Source organism: Anomaloglossus baeobatrachus, chromosome 6 (genome assembly GCF_048569485.1).
Source record: "Anomaloglossus baeobatrachus isolate aAnoBae1 chromosome 6, aAnoBae1.hap1, whole genome shotgun sequence".
Lineage (NCBI taxonomy): Eukaryota > Metazoa > Chordata > Amphibia > Anura > Aromobatidae > Anomaloglossus > Anomaloglossus baeobatrachus.
Genome location: NC_134358.1, coordinates 152,537,292 through 152,553,100, shown reverse-complemented (window position 1 = coordinate 152,553,100; position 15,809 = coordinate 152,537,292). Strand labels below are relative to the sequence as shown.

The following is a 15,809-nucleotide window of genomic DNA, read 5'->3' as shown; positions in this document are numbered from 1 at the left end:
AGAAAGTCACCTCCATAGGAGAACACAGGAGACAGCAGTGGCCCGTATCCACGTTCGGGGTTCAGGGCGCTCTCTAGCTTGTGTTCTCCCTATTGCGCTGCAAACAGTTGACATGCTGCGGCTTGGGAAAGGCGCACCACAGGTCAGTTTTTGCAGCGGGCCGCACACCCCCTCGTGCAGGACAGCGCTATCAGTTCCTCTTCAGAGCAGTTGAGCCCGGCGCTGTGATCCAGGAAGCTCCGCCCCCTCCTGCAACATTATAATCGTTGTAGCTACGACCGAGCTCCTGCGCAGTTTGTTCACTTTCCAGTAGTAAAGATGGCGGAGCATACAGTCAGGGCCAGAAATATTTGGACAGTGACACAAGTTTTGTTATTTTAGCTGTTTACAAAAACATGTTCAGAAATACAATTATATATATAATATGGGCTGAAAGTGCACACTCCCAGCTGCAATATGAGAGTTTTCACATCCAAATCGGAGAAAGGGTTTAGAAATCATAGCTCTGTAATGCATAGCCTCCTCTTTTTCAAGGGACCAAAAGTAATTAGACAAGGGACTCTAAGGGCTGCAATTAACTCTGAAGGCGTCTCCCTCGTTAACCTGTAATCAATGAAGTAGTTAAAAGGTCTGGGGTTGATTACAGGTGTGTGGTTTTGCATTTGGAAGCTGTTGCTGTGACCAGACAACATGCGGTCTAAGGAACTCTCAATTGAGGTGAAGCAGAACATCCTGAGGTTGAAAAAAAAGAAAAAATCCATCAGAGAGATAGCAGACATGCTTGGAGTAGCAAAATCAACAGTCGGGTTCATTCTGAGAAAAAAGGAATTGACTGGTGAGCTTGGGAACTCAAAAAGGCCTGGGCGTCCACGGATGACAACAGTGGTGGATGATCGCCGCATACTTTCTTTGGTGAAGAAGAACCCATTTACAACATCAACTGAAGTCCAGAACACTCTCAGTGAAGTAGGTGTATCTGTCTCTAAGTCAACAGTAAAGAGAAGACTCCATGAAAGTAAATACAAAAGGGTTCACATCTAGATGCAAACCATTCATCAATTCCAAAAATAGACAGGCCAGAGTTAAATTTGCTGAAAAACACCTCATGAAGCCAGCTCAGTTCTGGAAAAGTATTCTATGGACAGAGGAGACAAAGATCAACCTGTACCAGAATGATGGGAAGAAAAAAGTTTGGAGAAGAAAGGGAACGGCACATGATCCAAGGCACACCACATCCTCTGTAAAACATGGTGGAGGCAACGTGATGGCATGGGCATGCATGGCTTTCAATGGCACTAGGTCACTTGTGTTTATTGATGACATAACAGCAGACAAGAGTAGCCGGATGAATTCTGAAGTGTACAGGGATATACTTTCAGCCCAGATTCAGCCAAATGCCGCAAAGTTGATCGGACGGCGCTTCATAGTACAGATGGACAATGACCCCAAGCATACAGCCAAAGCTACCCAGGAGTTCATGAGTGCAAAAAAGTGGAACATTCTGCAATGGCCAAGTCAATCACCAGATCTTAACCCAATTGAGCATGCATTTCACTTGCTCAAATCCAGACTTAAGATGGAAAGACCCACAAACAAGCAAGACCTGAAGGCTGCGGCTGTAAAGGCCTGGCAAAGCATTAAGAAGGAGGAAACCCAGCGTTTGGTGATGTCCATGGGTTCCAGACTTAAGGCAGTGATTGCCTCCGAAGGATTCACAACAAAATATTGAAAATAAAAATATTTTGTTTGGGTTTGGTTTATTTGTCCAATTTCTTTTGACCTCCTAAAATGTGGAGTGTATGTAAAGAAATGTGTACAATTCCTACAATTTCTATTAGATATTTTTGTTCAAACCTTCAAATTAAACGTTACAATCTGCACTTGAATTCTGTTGTAGAGGTTTCATTTCAAATCCAATGTGGTGGCATGCAGAGCCCAACTCGCGAAAATTGTGTCACTGTCCAAATATTTCTGGACCTAACTGTATGGACACGACAGTTAGGCAGGCTTTGCACGCTGCGACATCGCAAGCCGATGCTGCGATGCCGAGCGCGATAGTCCCCGCCCCCGTCGCAGCAGCGATATCCTTGTGATAGCTGCCGTAGCGAACATTATCGCTACGGCAGCCTCACATGGACTCACCTGTCCTGCGACCGTCGCTCTGGCCGGCGACCCGCCTCCTGATTAAGGGGGCGGGTCGTGCAGCGTCACTGCGACGTCACACGGCAGGCGGCCAATAGGAGCGGAGGGGTGGAGATGAGCGGGATGTAAACATCCCGCCCACCTCTGTCCTTCCGCATATCCTACGGAAGCCGCGGTGACGCCGGTAGGAGATGTTCCTCGCACCTGCGACTTCACACACAGCGATGTGTGCTGCCGCAGGAGCGAGGAACAACATCGGACCGTCGCGTCAGCGTAATTATGGATTACGCCGACGCTGCACCGATGATACGGTTACGACGCTTTTGCGCTCGTTAATCATATCATCGAGCCTTTGCACACTACGATGTCGCATGCGATGCCGGAAGTACGTCATTTTCAATTTGACCCCACCGACATCGCACCTGCGATGTCGTAGTGTGCAAAGCCCGCCTTAGTGGGAAAAGTGAAGAAAACCTTTTCTATGATCTGCTGATAAATACGGAGTGACCCGAGTAGCAGGTTTGCGGCTGATACTGGAGAGCTGTGATCAGTCAGCAGCTGTTTCCAGTGGGGACAACACATTGTTGGACTGGACAGGAAACGTAGCGATGAAATTACAGCAGTCTGGAAGTTGTAGTTCCACAGTTTGATAAATCTACCTGTGCTCATAGGAAACATAGGTGTGCACACTTGGTATAGCGACTGGGACATATGCTGCTGCTGCTGGTCAGCAAACCACTCACCCTCCTACTGCTGCGGCTGGCAGTGCGTCGTCCCTCTGCAACTGTGCCCGGCAATATGCTCCTTTGCTACTATGAAGAAAAACAAAAAGCCAGCACTAAATGTGCACTTCAGCACTAACAATTCCAAACTGTACTTATAAAAATTTTGAGATTTTTGGCAAAAAATTGCAATTTCTTGAGCTGCCTCGCCACGTCACGGCAAATCTCATTTGAGGCAGTCCTACACTAAAATACCGGTATCACTATGCTCTCTGTTATGCAGATGCTCAAAAAATTTACAAAACAGTTTTGTGTTTCAGTTGTAAAATTTTAATGATGAGAATTAATCGTGAAGATGCATAAAGTCTGGTGCGGACACCACTGCACCTACCATCGCCATATTACTATTAAATAGGGAAGCCTTTGTTTTCAGAACAAGTACTCCTGTAGGTCCAGGTGAAGAAGTAGTAAAAGAAGAGCTCCCTGTCTATATACTAGGCTTGAGGAAGAAAGTTTGCTAGTAATTCATTGCTGTTGGAACGCAAGTAGAGATGTTTAAAGTCTTGTTGCATGTAAGAGTGAAATTAATTTTTAACTTTTGCAGCTGATGATGCTGAACTTTCATCTACAACCCCAATTCCAAAATACAATGGAACCTTGGTTTAAGAGTAACTTGGTTTGAGAGCGTTGTAAGACAAGCAAAGCTTTTTACAAATTTGTAACTTGGTTTAAGAGCAATGCTTTACAAGAAGAGAAATACTCACTGTGCACACGTCTGGTTCTGTCCTTTCACTACGCTCTAACCCGCCCTGGAGGTGCGGGTCTGGTACATATGGGCTGTATACAGTATACCATTGTACAGTACAGTATATACTATGCAGCATGTCTATCAATTTGCATTTGTGGATACAGTACTGTACTTTTTCTGCTAACCAGTACAGCACATTGCTTGTACTGTACCTCTCGCATACCAACAACTTTATTGTAAGCTAAAGTGCACTTTAATTTGTTTGGTTTTTTACTGTACAGTATTTTGTATTAGTGTACTGTAATCATTTTATATGAATACAGTACATGATTTTATATTACTGTAATAAATTTGTATAAATACAGCAAATATTTTTGGGTTGTGGAACGAATTGTCTGCGTTTCAATTATTTCCTATGGGAAAATTTGCTTTGCTATAAGAGTAACTTGGTTTAAGAGCGCACTACCGGAACCAACTATGCTCGTAATCCAAGGTTCCACTGTAGTTGGTACGCTGTGTAATATGGAAAGAAAACAAGAATACAATGATGTGGAAATCTCTTAGAACAATATTTTGTTCACAACAGAACACAGATCAGAAGGTGAATATTAGACATTTCTCCATTTCATTTGAAAAATAAATAAATAAATAAATAAAAAATCATTTACAAATTGATGGCAAAAACACATCTCAAAACAGTTTGTCCAGGGCCACGTTTACTCATTGTGTAGCATCTACTTTTACAATGGTCTATAAACATCTGGGGAATGAGGAGACCTATTGCGGGAGTTTTGGGAAAGGAATGTCCCATTCTTGTACTATGTAGGATTCTAGCTGCTCACAGTCCTGGGTCTTCTTTGCCGGATTTTTCATGTGCCAAATGTGTTCTATTGGTGAAAGGTCTAGACTGCAGGCGGGCAAAGGGTGAAAATGTTTTCAAAAGAAAGATGGGAGCAAACCAGGGTGGACAATATCACTCAGAGAAAAAAAAAAAAAAAAGGATTAGACAACCCCTGCGTCCCCCACATAGACTAAATAGAGCCTGTACTCACCTCTGATGCCATTCCAGCTATGTCGGCACCAGGTCTCCCCGGACATGATATGTCACATGAGCCATGCAGCCAATCAGTGGCAATCATTCAGAACTCAGTTATTTTGATGTACGAGAAAAACAGGAATCATCCGTGATTTTCAAAGTATCATCTGAGGTTCATCAGTGTTTGGAAAGAATTTCATATATTTTCACTGATGAGGAGGGGGAAAGAAAAAAAAAAAGTTTCTCGACCTGCTCATCTAAAGATCAGTGTAAACCGACCACACACGAATGTCATCCATGTGCAGTCCAATTATATCATGAACCCATAGTCTTCCATTTCTAAGTTTGATCTAACACTGTGCAAAATCGCAGAGACATGTCCGATATTCAACTGACTACTCGATCCTCAAAAAGTCACTGATGTGAACAACCCCACTAATATCACAGATAAGTGTCACGGGGGGTATGTACAGATGGTACAGGGGCTCCTAGGCTGAACGCAAGACTGGGGCCCCTGCGCCATCCCATATATTAAAAAGGTAGGTTCCATGGTGGCCAGGTTCGAGCCCCCAGCGTGGCTCTGTCTCCTGTCAGAGTCAGACGCCGCCATGACACCCAGCGAGTGCAATGCTGAACACCGCATGATAATAAGAATAAGGACAAATGCGATCCGTTTTTTACGTACATCAAAAAAACCTGACTACTGAATGAGGCCTCACTCTGATTCAGTTACATCCAAAGGTAGTAAGTAAAGAGGAACATTAGCAGCTGTTGACTGCCTGCAGGGCTTACGAGATAGAGCACATGCGAGCCCTGCATGGACGCCGCGCGAAATGCACCGGCAGCGAGTAAAGTCTTCCGTGGGGGATACAGTAAGGACCCTTTCACACATCATTTTTTTGCCATCAATCACAATCCATTTTCTTGACAGATCGTTCGCAGATTGTGGCTAAACTGATGTGACAGATCCATTTTTCGACGTATCGGACTAGCTCTGGGGGCTAAAAAAAATAGTTGGAGTATGCTCAATTAAAAAAAAAAATCAGTCACCGGATTCCATCATTTGACGGATGAGACGGATCCTGCGCCCATAGGCATCCATACCACCAAATGGACAGCGGCGGTTCTGTTACTGTCCGTTTTTTTGACGTACACAAAAAACGTTACTGTGGACGTCGTATCTGTCTGACGGACACATTTTTCGACAGATGAAACGTGAGGTCATCTGTTGCAATCCGTCGCTAATACAAGTCAATAAGAAAAAAACGGATCCAGCGGCATCAGTTTTTTTTCAAAATTGGACGGATTGCGACTGATGGCAAAAAACTGATGTGTGAAAGGGGCCTAATTAAGAAGGGATGGTCTGAGTAGCAGACAACCTTCATGAAGATGCCGAGGACTCCATATGCATAAGATAATTGGCTGATCCCACTGAAATTGTTGAGTTGGACTGACTTTTTTTTAATTTAGATAGGTGCCAACTCTCATAGGTTAAGAAAAAAAAAAAAATTAGAATCACACCAACACGTTGACACAAGTTGTTTGATTTTACTTTAAGTTTATTATGTAAGAATGTGGAAGAACAGCAAAATAAGACGACCTTCATTGACACATGCAATGCAAAACAATAAAATAATATTAGCTTTGATCGTGTGTTTATAGTCTACTACAAATTAAATAGTGTAAGCGTCCCAGTTCACAGACATTATTGCTATTGTATTGAAGAGCAACATTCTCTTCCAAGACCGCGTAACCATTAACCTATTTAATAAGTAATGAACTGTGCCAAAACAAAGGTAAAGTATATTCTTCATGCCTTTCTACTAAAAACTGCAACAAATTTACAGTATCCCAATAGAGAATCACTACCAAAATAAACAAGGCACAATAAACACTGCCTGGAGTTTATGAAGACTTTGCCAGAAGAATGCATTCAAATGGTTTCCTGCGTTTAGCAGATTTCCTGCAATTTCTAAATCGCTTTATACACAGGTACATTTGTAATTCACAGTGCTGCTGTAGTTACCGTCCGAAACACTAGATGGCGCCATCCTGTGGCCTGAATCACAGTATTCATGAGAATGCAGCATTACTAGGATCTAGTGCTTAGAATCGTCATGTAGTGTACATCGACTCCGGCCACAAGATGTCTAACCCAAGTCACATGTTCCTTCTAAATCTAAGGGCAATTTAGAAATTAAAATCAGAGCAATAAGAAATCTAACTATACTTTCACTTGGAAGTATATTCCTCTTACAAACCTTTTATTCATTTTTAAGTAAATGAAACTATATAAAAGATTAGAAATACATGGCTGAGATTTCCCAAAAGTAGTGACACCCTTGTCTATGGGTGGTGCCTGGTATTAAAAAACAACCGAGACGATGGATAAATGTCAAATGAATCCAAGTTTGAGAAGAACATATAGAATAAAAAACCCTTTTTAAAAGGGAATCTCTTAATACTTAAAAAAATAAAATAAAAATATAACATTGGTTAATACACTCAGCATATATCAGCATGTAAGAAAATTGTCCCTTAAAGCCACCCAGAAACAAATTTGGTAAAGGTATGGTAATATTTAGGTCAGTGGAGTTCAGGATCAGAAACGGTTGTCTCCCCAAATGTTTGGTACCTGTACTGACGCGTTTTACCCCCCAGGTGGCATGTCTCATTGTGGTCACTGTAACCAATTGCTTTAATGTCAGTAGTTATACATGTATGCTGGTCCTCTACCTCTATGGGTCCCATGATGAATCCCAAGGATATGAGTTGAAACGCGTCAACTATGTACCGACCATTTGGGGACGACAGTTTCTGATTAGTATTATTGTATACAATTTTTTTTCTGGATGGATTTATAGGACAATTTTGTTACATGCGGATATATGCAGGTCCATTATATCACTATCCAGGCACTATGATTAACCCATAGTCCTAATATTAACTATCACTGAGCCACACAGTCTTCCAATGTGTAATATTTTTTAATTATTTTTTTCTTCTTGGTGTACGGGATGGAGAATTGTTTTTTTTACAATTGTACATATCTATGAATAGGGTATTAACATGTTGTCTAGGGTCGGTCTTGGGGTGGGGCGCTAAGTGCAACATTACGGTGCCAACCACTGCATCGGGTAGGGAACAGTACCGTTAGGGCAAATTACGGCCAGCGAGCCCTTTCTTGACTCAAACCCGGTTAAACCGGATACCTACAATTTTTAAGAGTGTTCGTACTTAGAAAAAAAGTTGGTTATTAATAAAAGTTACTTCTTATTCTGATGTCTGGTATTAAAGTTCAGCTTCTGACCTGCAATACCACACACAACCTGTGCACAAGTGTGGCACTGTCAATGGAAGGAAGCAGCCATTGTTTTCTAATTCTGAAGAAACCTTTTTAAATAAGGAAGTCTAGGTTCCTTCTGCGTAAGCTAAAGAACGCAATAGTTTCTGCTTAGATAACAGTATCAGCGTGGAGTCTATCGAGCGATACAAAGGCCATTAACAATGCATCATGTCAGAGATAAGAACTTACAGTTCACAGTGTAAAAGGGGGTGGAGTAGAAGCGTTAAATTTAAAAGGGTTCTCCGAGACAAAACATAGTGCACTAATGGAAAAAAATCCTCAAAATTAAATATGTAGCACAGAGGTAAAATAACCGGGATGTATAGACAAGGATCGCATACATCGAGCTGTATGTAAGCATGCCTCCTCTATGGAGGAGCAGAGTAACAGTGATCACGTATCCAGGACTGAGGAGATACCCTCACTAAAGTAAGTATCGTCTCCATTTTTCACTATTTCTTTGTAATAAAATAAGTACCATTGATAGTGAAAAGCCCCTCCGTAGTGGCATCAATGAATAATGCTACAGAAGAGGTAGGTGCCATGACCCACCGCAGAGGTCTGGACTGAAACCACTTAGATAATCTGGTTTATTTAAAGAAAGCCATGTACCGGCCATGGCTCCAAGGAACAGGTTAGATGGAGATGTATAAATTAAAGGCATCCTTAAAGGGTAGAGCTGATCAACAGTGGGCATGCGTTACCACTGCTCCCCCCATAGACAGCGAGTGGTCACACGTACACTACCACTCTATAGAGCAATTGTGCGCATGCGTTACGGCTACACACGTAGACCGGGAATGATGATGGTCACACATGCCACCTACCGCTCTAATCAAAAAGGGGACACGGGACCCCGTCTCTCATCTTGCAGTCTGACATACATTTAGTACACATCCTAAATAATGTTAATGCATTATAGGATACTTCTTTTTTCCATTAGAAAGAGCGCCTGTCCACAGAGTGTGCCTGGCATTGCTGTCTAGCCATGTTCACAGACATGTAATATCAGACACAGCCCACAGACATAAGTGGTGCTCTTTTTGGAGAGCGGTCGTAAAAAATAATGTAATAAATGTGTTCAACAAATTGTTTTGTTTTTTAATTCTCATACAATCGCCTTCGTGCAGATCATGGAGACTGTGGCCAAAGGCTTTTATTTGTAAGAATGTAACCCTGTATCAGGTGCAGCTATACATACGGTTTACTAATAAACTGAGATCACAATTTAGGAAGTTTATTACATTTTATTTGTTACTCCGCAGAAGACATTTTGTTCTACTACCAACAACTGCCTTGGGCAATTTTGACAAAAATACCAACATTCAGCTGGAAATGGTTTCTGAACCATTACCTGTCACTTGCCCATGACTGAGCACGATTGCAGCCAGCTGTTTGCTAGGAAACACTCCAGGGTTTTAGAGAAAATATACTTTGACGCTACGGCAGGGGGCCATAGTCCAGCACCACCCCCAGACGGATATTCCTAGAGCCACTCCAGGTAATTGAGACGTCTTTTCTAGTGACGAGCGACACTACCATGCTTGGGTGCTCATAAAGTGCAGATGGATGCTTGGATGAGCGCGACTTGAGTATCCAAGTATAACAAAAGTCAATGGGAAACTCAAGCATTTTTCCGAAGATTTCCCAGAAAGTGCTTAAGATCTCCATTGACTTCCATTATACTGGGGTACTTAAGTCCCATCTGAGCATCCATCTGCTGTTTACGAGTACTCAAGCATGGTAGTGCTCGCTCATCACTAGTCTTTTCCATGCTGTATACTTAGCAAGGGACTTGTCAATTACCTGGAAGCACGGCAGCAGGCGGCACTGGACTTGTCTAATCCCCCCCTTTGGTCCCCAACCGGATCTTTAAATGATATTTTCTCTAAAACGTCCGAGTGTTTCAGAGAACGAAAAATAATACCTGGTTGGAATCGTGCAGCCAAAATCTGATTCATGCTGTCCATTGTTTAGGCAACATAAATCAAGTGACAGGTTCCCTTTAAGACCGCAACCTACATTTCATTGAGTCTAAGCACCTGAATTAACCCTTGCTGTACTCCAGATTTTAAAGCAGCGCTAGATCTCTGTCACTAATCTGGCCGGCTAATATGGAATACAGTCCATCAAGTCCAAAGTATTCCCCCTTAGTGTATTCTACAATACTATAAAGGCAATTTGTTTCGCATTCTTCAGCACAAAGTCACAAAAGTAAATAAAAGATTTAATCCTCCGAACTTGTAAAATAAAAAAAAAAGACACAGTGACTATAACAAAAGACTCATTTACCTCCGAAAATGGAGAATAAAAAAAAAAAAAAAGAAAAAAAAAAATCGAGAGTAATCTCTGGAGCAAATTGAGTTCTAGAAAAACATCACCAACGCAGTTTGCCATTCTTCAAAGAAGAACATAGTTTGGCTCATTCTGAGTTTCACACAAAGTAAATGTGCTGCAAATAAAAATATACAGTTTATATATATATATATATATGTAAAAAAGTAAAATAAATTAGCAACCTAAAAACACATCACACACAAAAATATATTCTTGGCATCGGCTCCCTGACATTTAACACAGTTGGCACAGATATTTTGACAACCTGTATGTATGTTATGATATGTAGCTTTTATGATATATTATACAATAGAGATGCCATAGAATAAATCATACATTTACAAATGATAGCGGGATTAACTGTACATTCTGCCCCATGGTGGCCAAGGCTGCGCTCCATTAACCCATCACAGGTCGCTTTTCTCGTAGCTGCATATACAACCATTCAGAAATGAACCCGCCGTAGCAGACTTGTCTAGAAGGCCTTAAGCTCACAAACCATTATAACAGTTTTCAGTCATAGCTGGCCATTAGTTAGAAACACGTCCTTCATATTACATAAAGCTCAAACATATTTGTAAAATTCTAATATTTACATGTTCCGGTTCATGCAAAAAAAAAAAAAAAAACAAGTCTGTATTAAAAAAAAAAATAAAATAAAAAAAAAAAAAATATATAATAATAATAGTACAGTTATACAATAAAGACATGCAAAGGTGTAAAACAGGAGTCATTAAAAACGTTGGAATAACTTTACATCAATCCATATGTGTATACATAAATGTATCTACACATATATACACACAAATATAACCAAGGTATTTACACAACTCAAAAATGATATATACAGAAACATGTACACCTGTGGAATACAAAAATAAAAAATGAAATAAAATATGCCTAAAGGGGGGGGGGGGAATAACTCAAGAAGCAGTAGATTGGTGCAAATAGAATAATGATAAAGAATTGTGTTCTTGAACTGAAATCACTGCACAGTGGATTGAACGGTGAAAATGTAGAGCATTTGGTGAGACAAGGCTTTTCTCATGAGCAGTCTTCTGCTGTAAACATTAATGTAGCAGCTGCTGGCTTCGGATGTATGTATGGTCACACATTCAGAGAAGTGGAATTAGATATCAGTCACTAGTTCGAGGTGGTCCATTCCTCCCGACCCGGCAGTGTTCCTGCTGCTCCGGTCGGGGTCACGTTGGTGAGGCCCCCTCCCCCCACATTAATAGTCTTTCACTGGAGCCAGCTCTGGCACTAGATTCACTGTGATGTTTTTATACAACTTGTCTATGATGATATTTGGAGCATATATCAAATTGTTTAATCCATCTAGATACTGACGTTCTTTCGAATATCGCAGCAATTTGTACCTGGTCGGGGAAAGGGAACAAGAATTATTATCGGGTATTTGTAACATGATGCAATATTAAACAACGGCCAAAGCATATGAAACAGGGAAGTGTCTAAAGAAGGCAACCGTGATAACGATGTAGCACACATATAGCGCTCTCTAAATAGGACAAGTTAGTAAAGGGATCTGTCAGCAGGTTTTTGCTATCTCATCTGAGAGCAACATAATGTAGGCAAAGAGACTCTGAATCCAATGATGTATCACTAAGATTACTGGGTGCAGCCGTCGTATTACAATCAACATTTTTAGCTTTAGTTATGTAGCAGAGGTCAATCCTCTCACACCAGGCTCTCTATAGAGATTGTACATTGACACTGAGGTGTCAGAGGAGGGGGCGTGCCGAATTGCCATGTGTGTGACTTTGTAGTTCGAGCAATAATAAGGGTCCTGCTGCTTAAACAAACATAGCAAATGAACAACAGATCAGCCTGTACCAAGAAAGGCATCACTGAAGCCTATGTTTTAACACTTGCAACGTGCTATCTTCAGCTTACATAGCAAAAACCTGCTGACAGATTACCTTTAAGTGACAGCACTTAATATACATCCTGAAATCACAAAAGTAACAAGTGCCACTTTTAGGTAATATAGAATGGCACTTTACCCCATGGGCAGAGATCATCTCTTCCCCTGTAATTGGAGTGGACATACATCTGCATGAATTAATATCATTACATAACATTAAAATGTCACTGTTCTAAACTCAACACAGATAGAAAAAAAATGTAATATCCGGTCTCCCTGGATAAGGGTACGGGAGCACACTGCATTATATTTCATTATTCAGCTCATTGAATAGACACTAAGTTCTGTAGCTCCCTCTAGTGGTGACAGCAGGACACCAGTTGTCTTTTTACTTTTTGGATTTGTTCTCCAACCAATATCTATAGGTACTAAGTAATCAGCATAGAATTCGCTCCGAGCTGTAATGATACTGACCGGCCTAAGAACTGCACCTCTCCTCTATGATGATGAGGAATTGACTTGTATTTGCCAAGGTCTCCCTCTGGTCGGGAAACATTGAAGCCAGCATAATGCACCCTGGAAAGAGAAATGCAAACAAGTCAACTGATCGGTCGGGAGATGGAGAGCAGGACATCACTATTTTATGTCAATAAATACACATTTCTCATCACTCATCGTCTTTCTTGGGAAAACACTCTGAAAGTAACACCAAAACTTCAAGCAATAAAGGTTGCATGGTGGTACAGTGGTGGAGCACAAAGAGGAGCACAGCCACATGGTCACAATTTATTTAAGTGGTCTGCCAGGATTTTCTTTTTGTTTATCCTTAAAGGGGTTGTCCGCTTTTAGAAAACCTTTCCTGGTATGTTCACAAACTGTACTTGATTTACCCTCCTGGGATCAAGCACAGTGTCTCCTTTGCTCCATTGGTCTCCATTGTTTGGCAGCAGTGGTGATCTCTCATTGACAGCAGTGCAACCACTGAGCTCAGCGGTTCGGAGAGTCTTGTGCCCTCTACACGGGCAGAGCCTGTAAGCTCAGTGATTGGCTGCAGCGATGTTGGTATGACTTTAGCGATGCATACAAACAAGACAGAGCAGGGCAGCCGTGGAGACACTGCTGGGACCCAGGAGGGCAACTAAAATAGTTTGTTTTTAACAATGAACTGTGCAGATCAAGAAAAGATTTCTGAAAGGGGAGAAAAACTTTAAAATAGGTCATTATAGCCATCAAGACTATTGTTGGGACTGTAGCATTATATTACCATTAGAAGCAGCTTATATGTAATACAGCGTGCTGCGAGATCAATGCTATGCGGAGGGATGTGTGCCTCTGTTCAGATGCTTCAGAATGCTGACATCTGATGAACATGTGATTAATAGTAATATGGAGAGCTGTACAATAGCGGTTTTGTTCCCATCAATGACACACTGTATGAGCTGAATGAACCTGCTTGTAGTTCTTGTCCTTGTGACTGTGTACTCACCTGTTCCACAAATCATCGTCTTCACCTCCCCAGCCCCAGAACGCATTAGGAAATCCATTGATCTTCCGAAATTGCTCCACTGTCAAACCACTCACACCACCAAAGAACTCATTGTATGGTAGACTGAAAGAGATAAGAAAATAAGTCTTGTCACTAAGCGGTATGGGGTCTGTAACTATATAAAGGCTTAATATCATTGACAATTATTATTGGATTATCTTTCATGACAGCACATTGTCCAGTTGATCCAACCTGGAAGGGATCGCTGAAGCGTCGTTACATGGTCGCTGTTGAGCAGTCAATCAGGCAGACCTCCACAGCGACCAGCAACCCGTGTAACAACGGCTCCCTGCACACTCAGAACCGGCGCTCGTTGGTCTCTCGCCGTCAATGACGCCGATGCGTGCTGCACCGCGGGAGACCAACGAGCAAAAAGTGGTCCTGATCGTTTTGTCACGATCAGCGACCTCGCAGCAGGGGCCCGCTCGCTACTGCTTATCACAGACAGCGATATCGCTGGCGAGGTCACTGATACGTCACAAAACCTGTGACGTTTCAGCGATTTCGCTAGAGATCTCGCAATGTGTGACAGGGGCTTTAATCTCAGTTCAACCAATTATTCCAACTAATGGGCTCTACCTGGCATCTTCCCGACAGGGTAGACTCATAACGAAACAAGAGACATTCCTATCAATATGACTTAAGTGGAAATCTGTACACAGCGTGCGGGCTTTCTTCACCTGTGCATTTAATTGGTCTGCTGTGATCTGGACAGGTCTCCATTCATTGCATTATAGGGTTGTCCAAAAATGGAAAAAAATGGCTACTTTCTTTTTCCCCCACAAACAGAGGCTCTCTTCTCTGTACACCATCTCTGGAGCAAGAATGTTTTAACTAAAAAGAGATAAAGATATTCTTGGCCCAGTTATTCTGGGTCGGGTGGCCTTATACCATATAGATTAGTTCCATTAGGTTTCAAGCCAGACAGGTCACTCGAAGGATCACCAAGCTACAAGTGTTAATATAGAAGTAGCCAGGTCACCAATCGTGATTCAGATGACCGGAGTATGGAAGCCGCTCTGACAAACGCGAGGAAATCTGATGTAGAAAAGAAAGGGGGGTCTAGCTCCAAACTTAGATAAAAGTTGGTGACTTTATTGAAAAACATTAAAATCCATAAATATACAGTGTGTTCCATGTTGAGGTTCAATGAGATGACAACAATTAATTTGTGCCAGCAGGAGCTATGCGTTTCATACGTAATCCGGCATCTTTTGTCAAAAGCTTATAATGTTTTTCAATAAAGTCGGCAACTTTTATCCAAGTCTGAAGCTGGACCCCCCCTTATTCTACATTGGCTCACCAAGCTATGACTTGCCTAATTTGGAAAAATCATATAAAAGAGAGCAATCACTGGAGAAGGACATTATGGTCAGAAGAATAGAAGGAACAAGGTGAAGAAGACGACCAGCAACCGTTGGCTTGATACCATCAAGATAACGACAGAGAAGACCCTGTTGGACCTATCTAGGCTGTACAAGCTCGATCTTCCTACAGAGAGTTCAAGTAACCAGGGCTCAATATGAAGTCAAAATAAACGGTTAAATAAATAATGGGTTTCTACTACTTCATTTTCTCAGACGTCCAATACGATTATTATATGAAAATGTCATCAGTCAATTTTTACCCCCTTTAATGTATAACATTTTACAATCGTCTTATGTAAATGAGTGTGCTCATAACATTTTCTTTTGATTCTGCAAGGTTCTGATTTTTACATTATTTATATGATATGGTACCTACGCTCCTTACCTCCCAGATAGGAGCAGGCTCTAAATATTTTCACATACGTTAAAGAAATGTCCCATTACTTTTATATTGATGACCTATATTCCTCTATTTTATGTACATGATTATAATTGTGGCAGTCACCTTGCTGGAGCTGCTATTAAAGGGATTGTTCACTATTAGGTTATACTAAATTATACTAAAACCGTGTATACTGCAGCTCCAGCAATGTCAGCACCCCTGTTTCCGAGGGGGGCATTGTCACTGAGGGGTTGCTCGTTAGCTGCAGGCATTACTATTTGGTGGAGTGGATGTCCGC

At 41.6% G+C, this 15,809-nt stretch overlaps 1 protein-coding gene across 1 annotated transcript in view; it reads right to left on the bottom strand.

Annotated features, from left to right (window-relative positions):
• Positions 1–6,186: 6,186 nt before the first annotated feature.
• Positions 6,187–15,809, bottom strand: part of B4GALT6 (beta-1,4-galactosyltransferase 6) — a 173,480-nt gene continuing 163,857 nt past the window's right edge. Inside the window, exons 7-9 of the mRNA XM_075353324.1 lie at positions 13,703–13,825; positions 12,691–12,792; positions 6,187–11,710 (exon numbers count right to left, since the gene is read on the bottom strand). Coding sequence (XP_075209439.1) covers positions 11,563–11,710; positions 12,691–12,792; positions 13,703–13,825 — 373 coding nt within the window. The 3' untranslated portion in view covers positions 6,187–11,562. The remainder of the gene's footprint in view (positions 11,711–12,690; positions 12,793–13,702; positions 13,826–15,809) is intronic.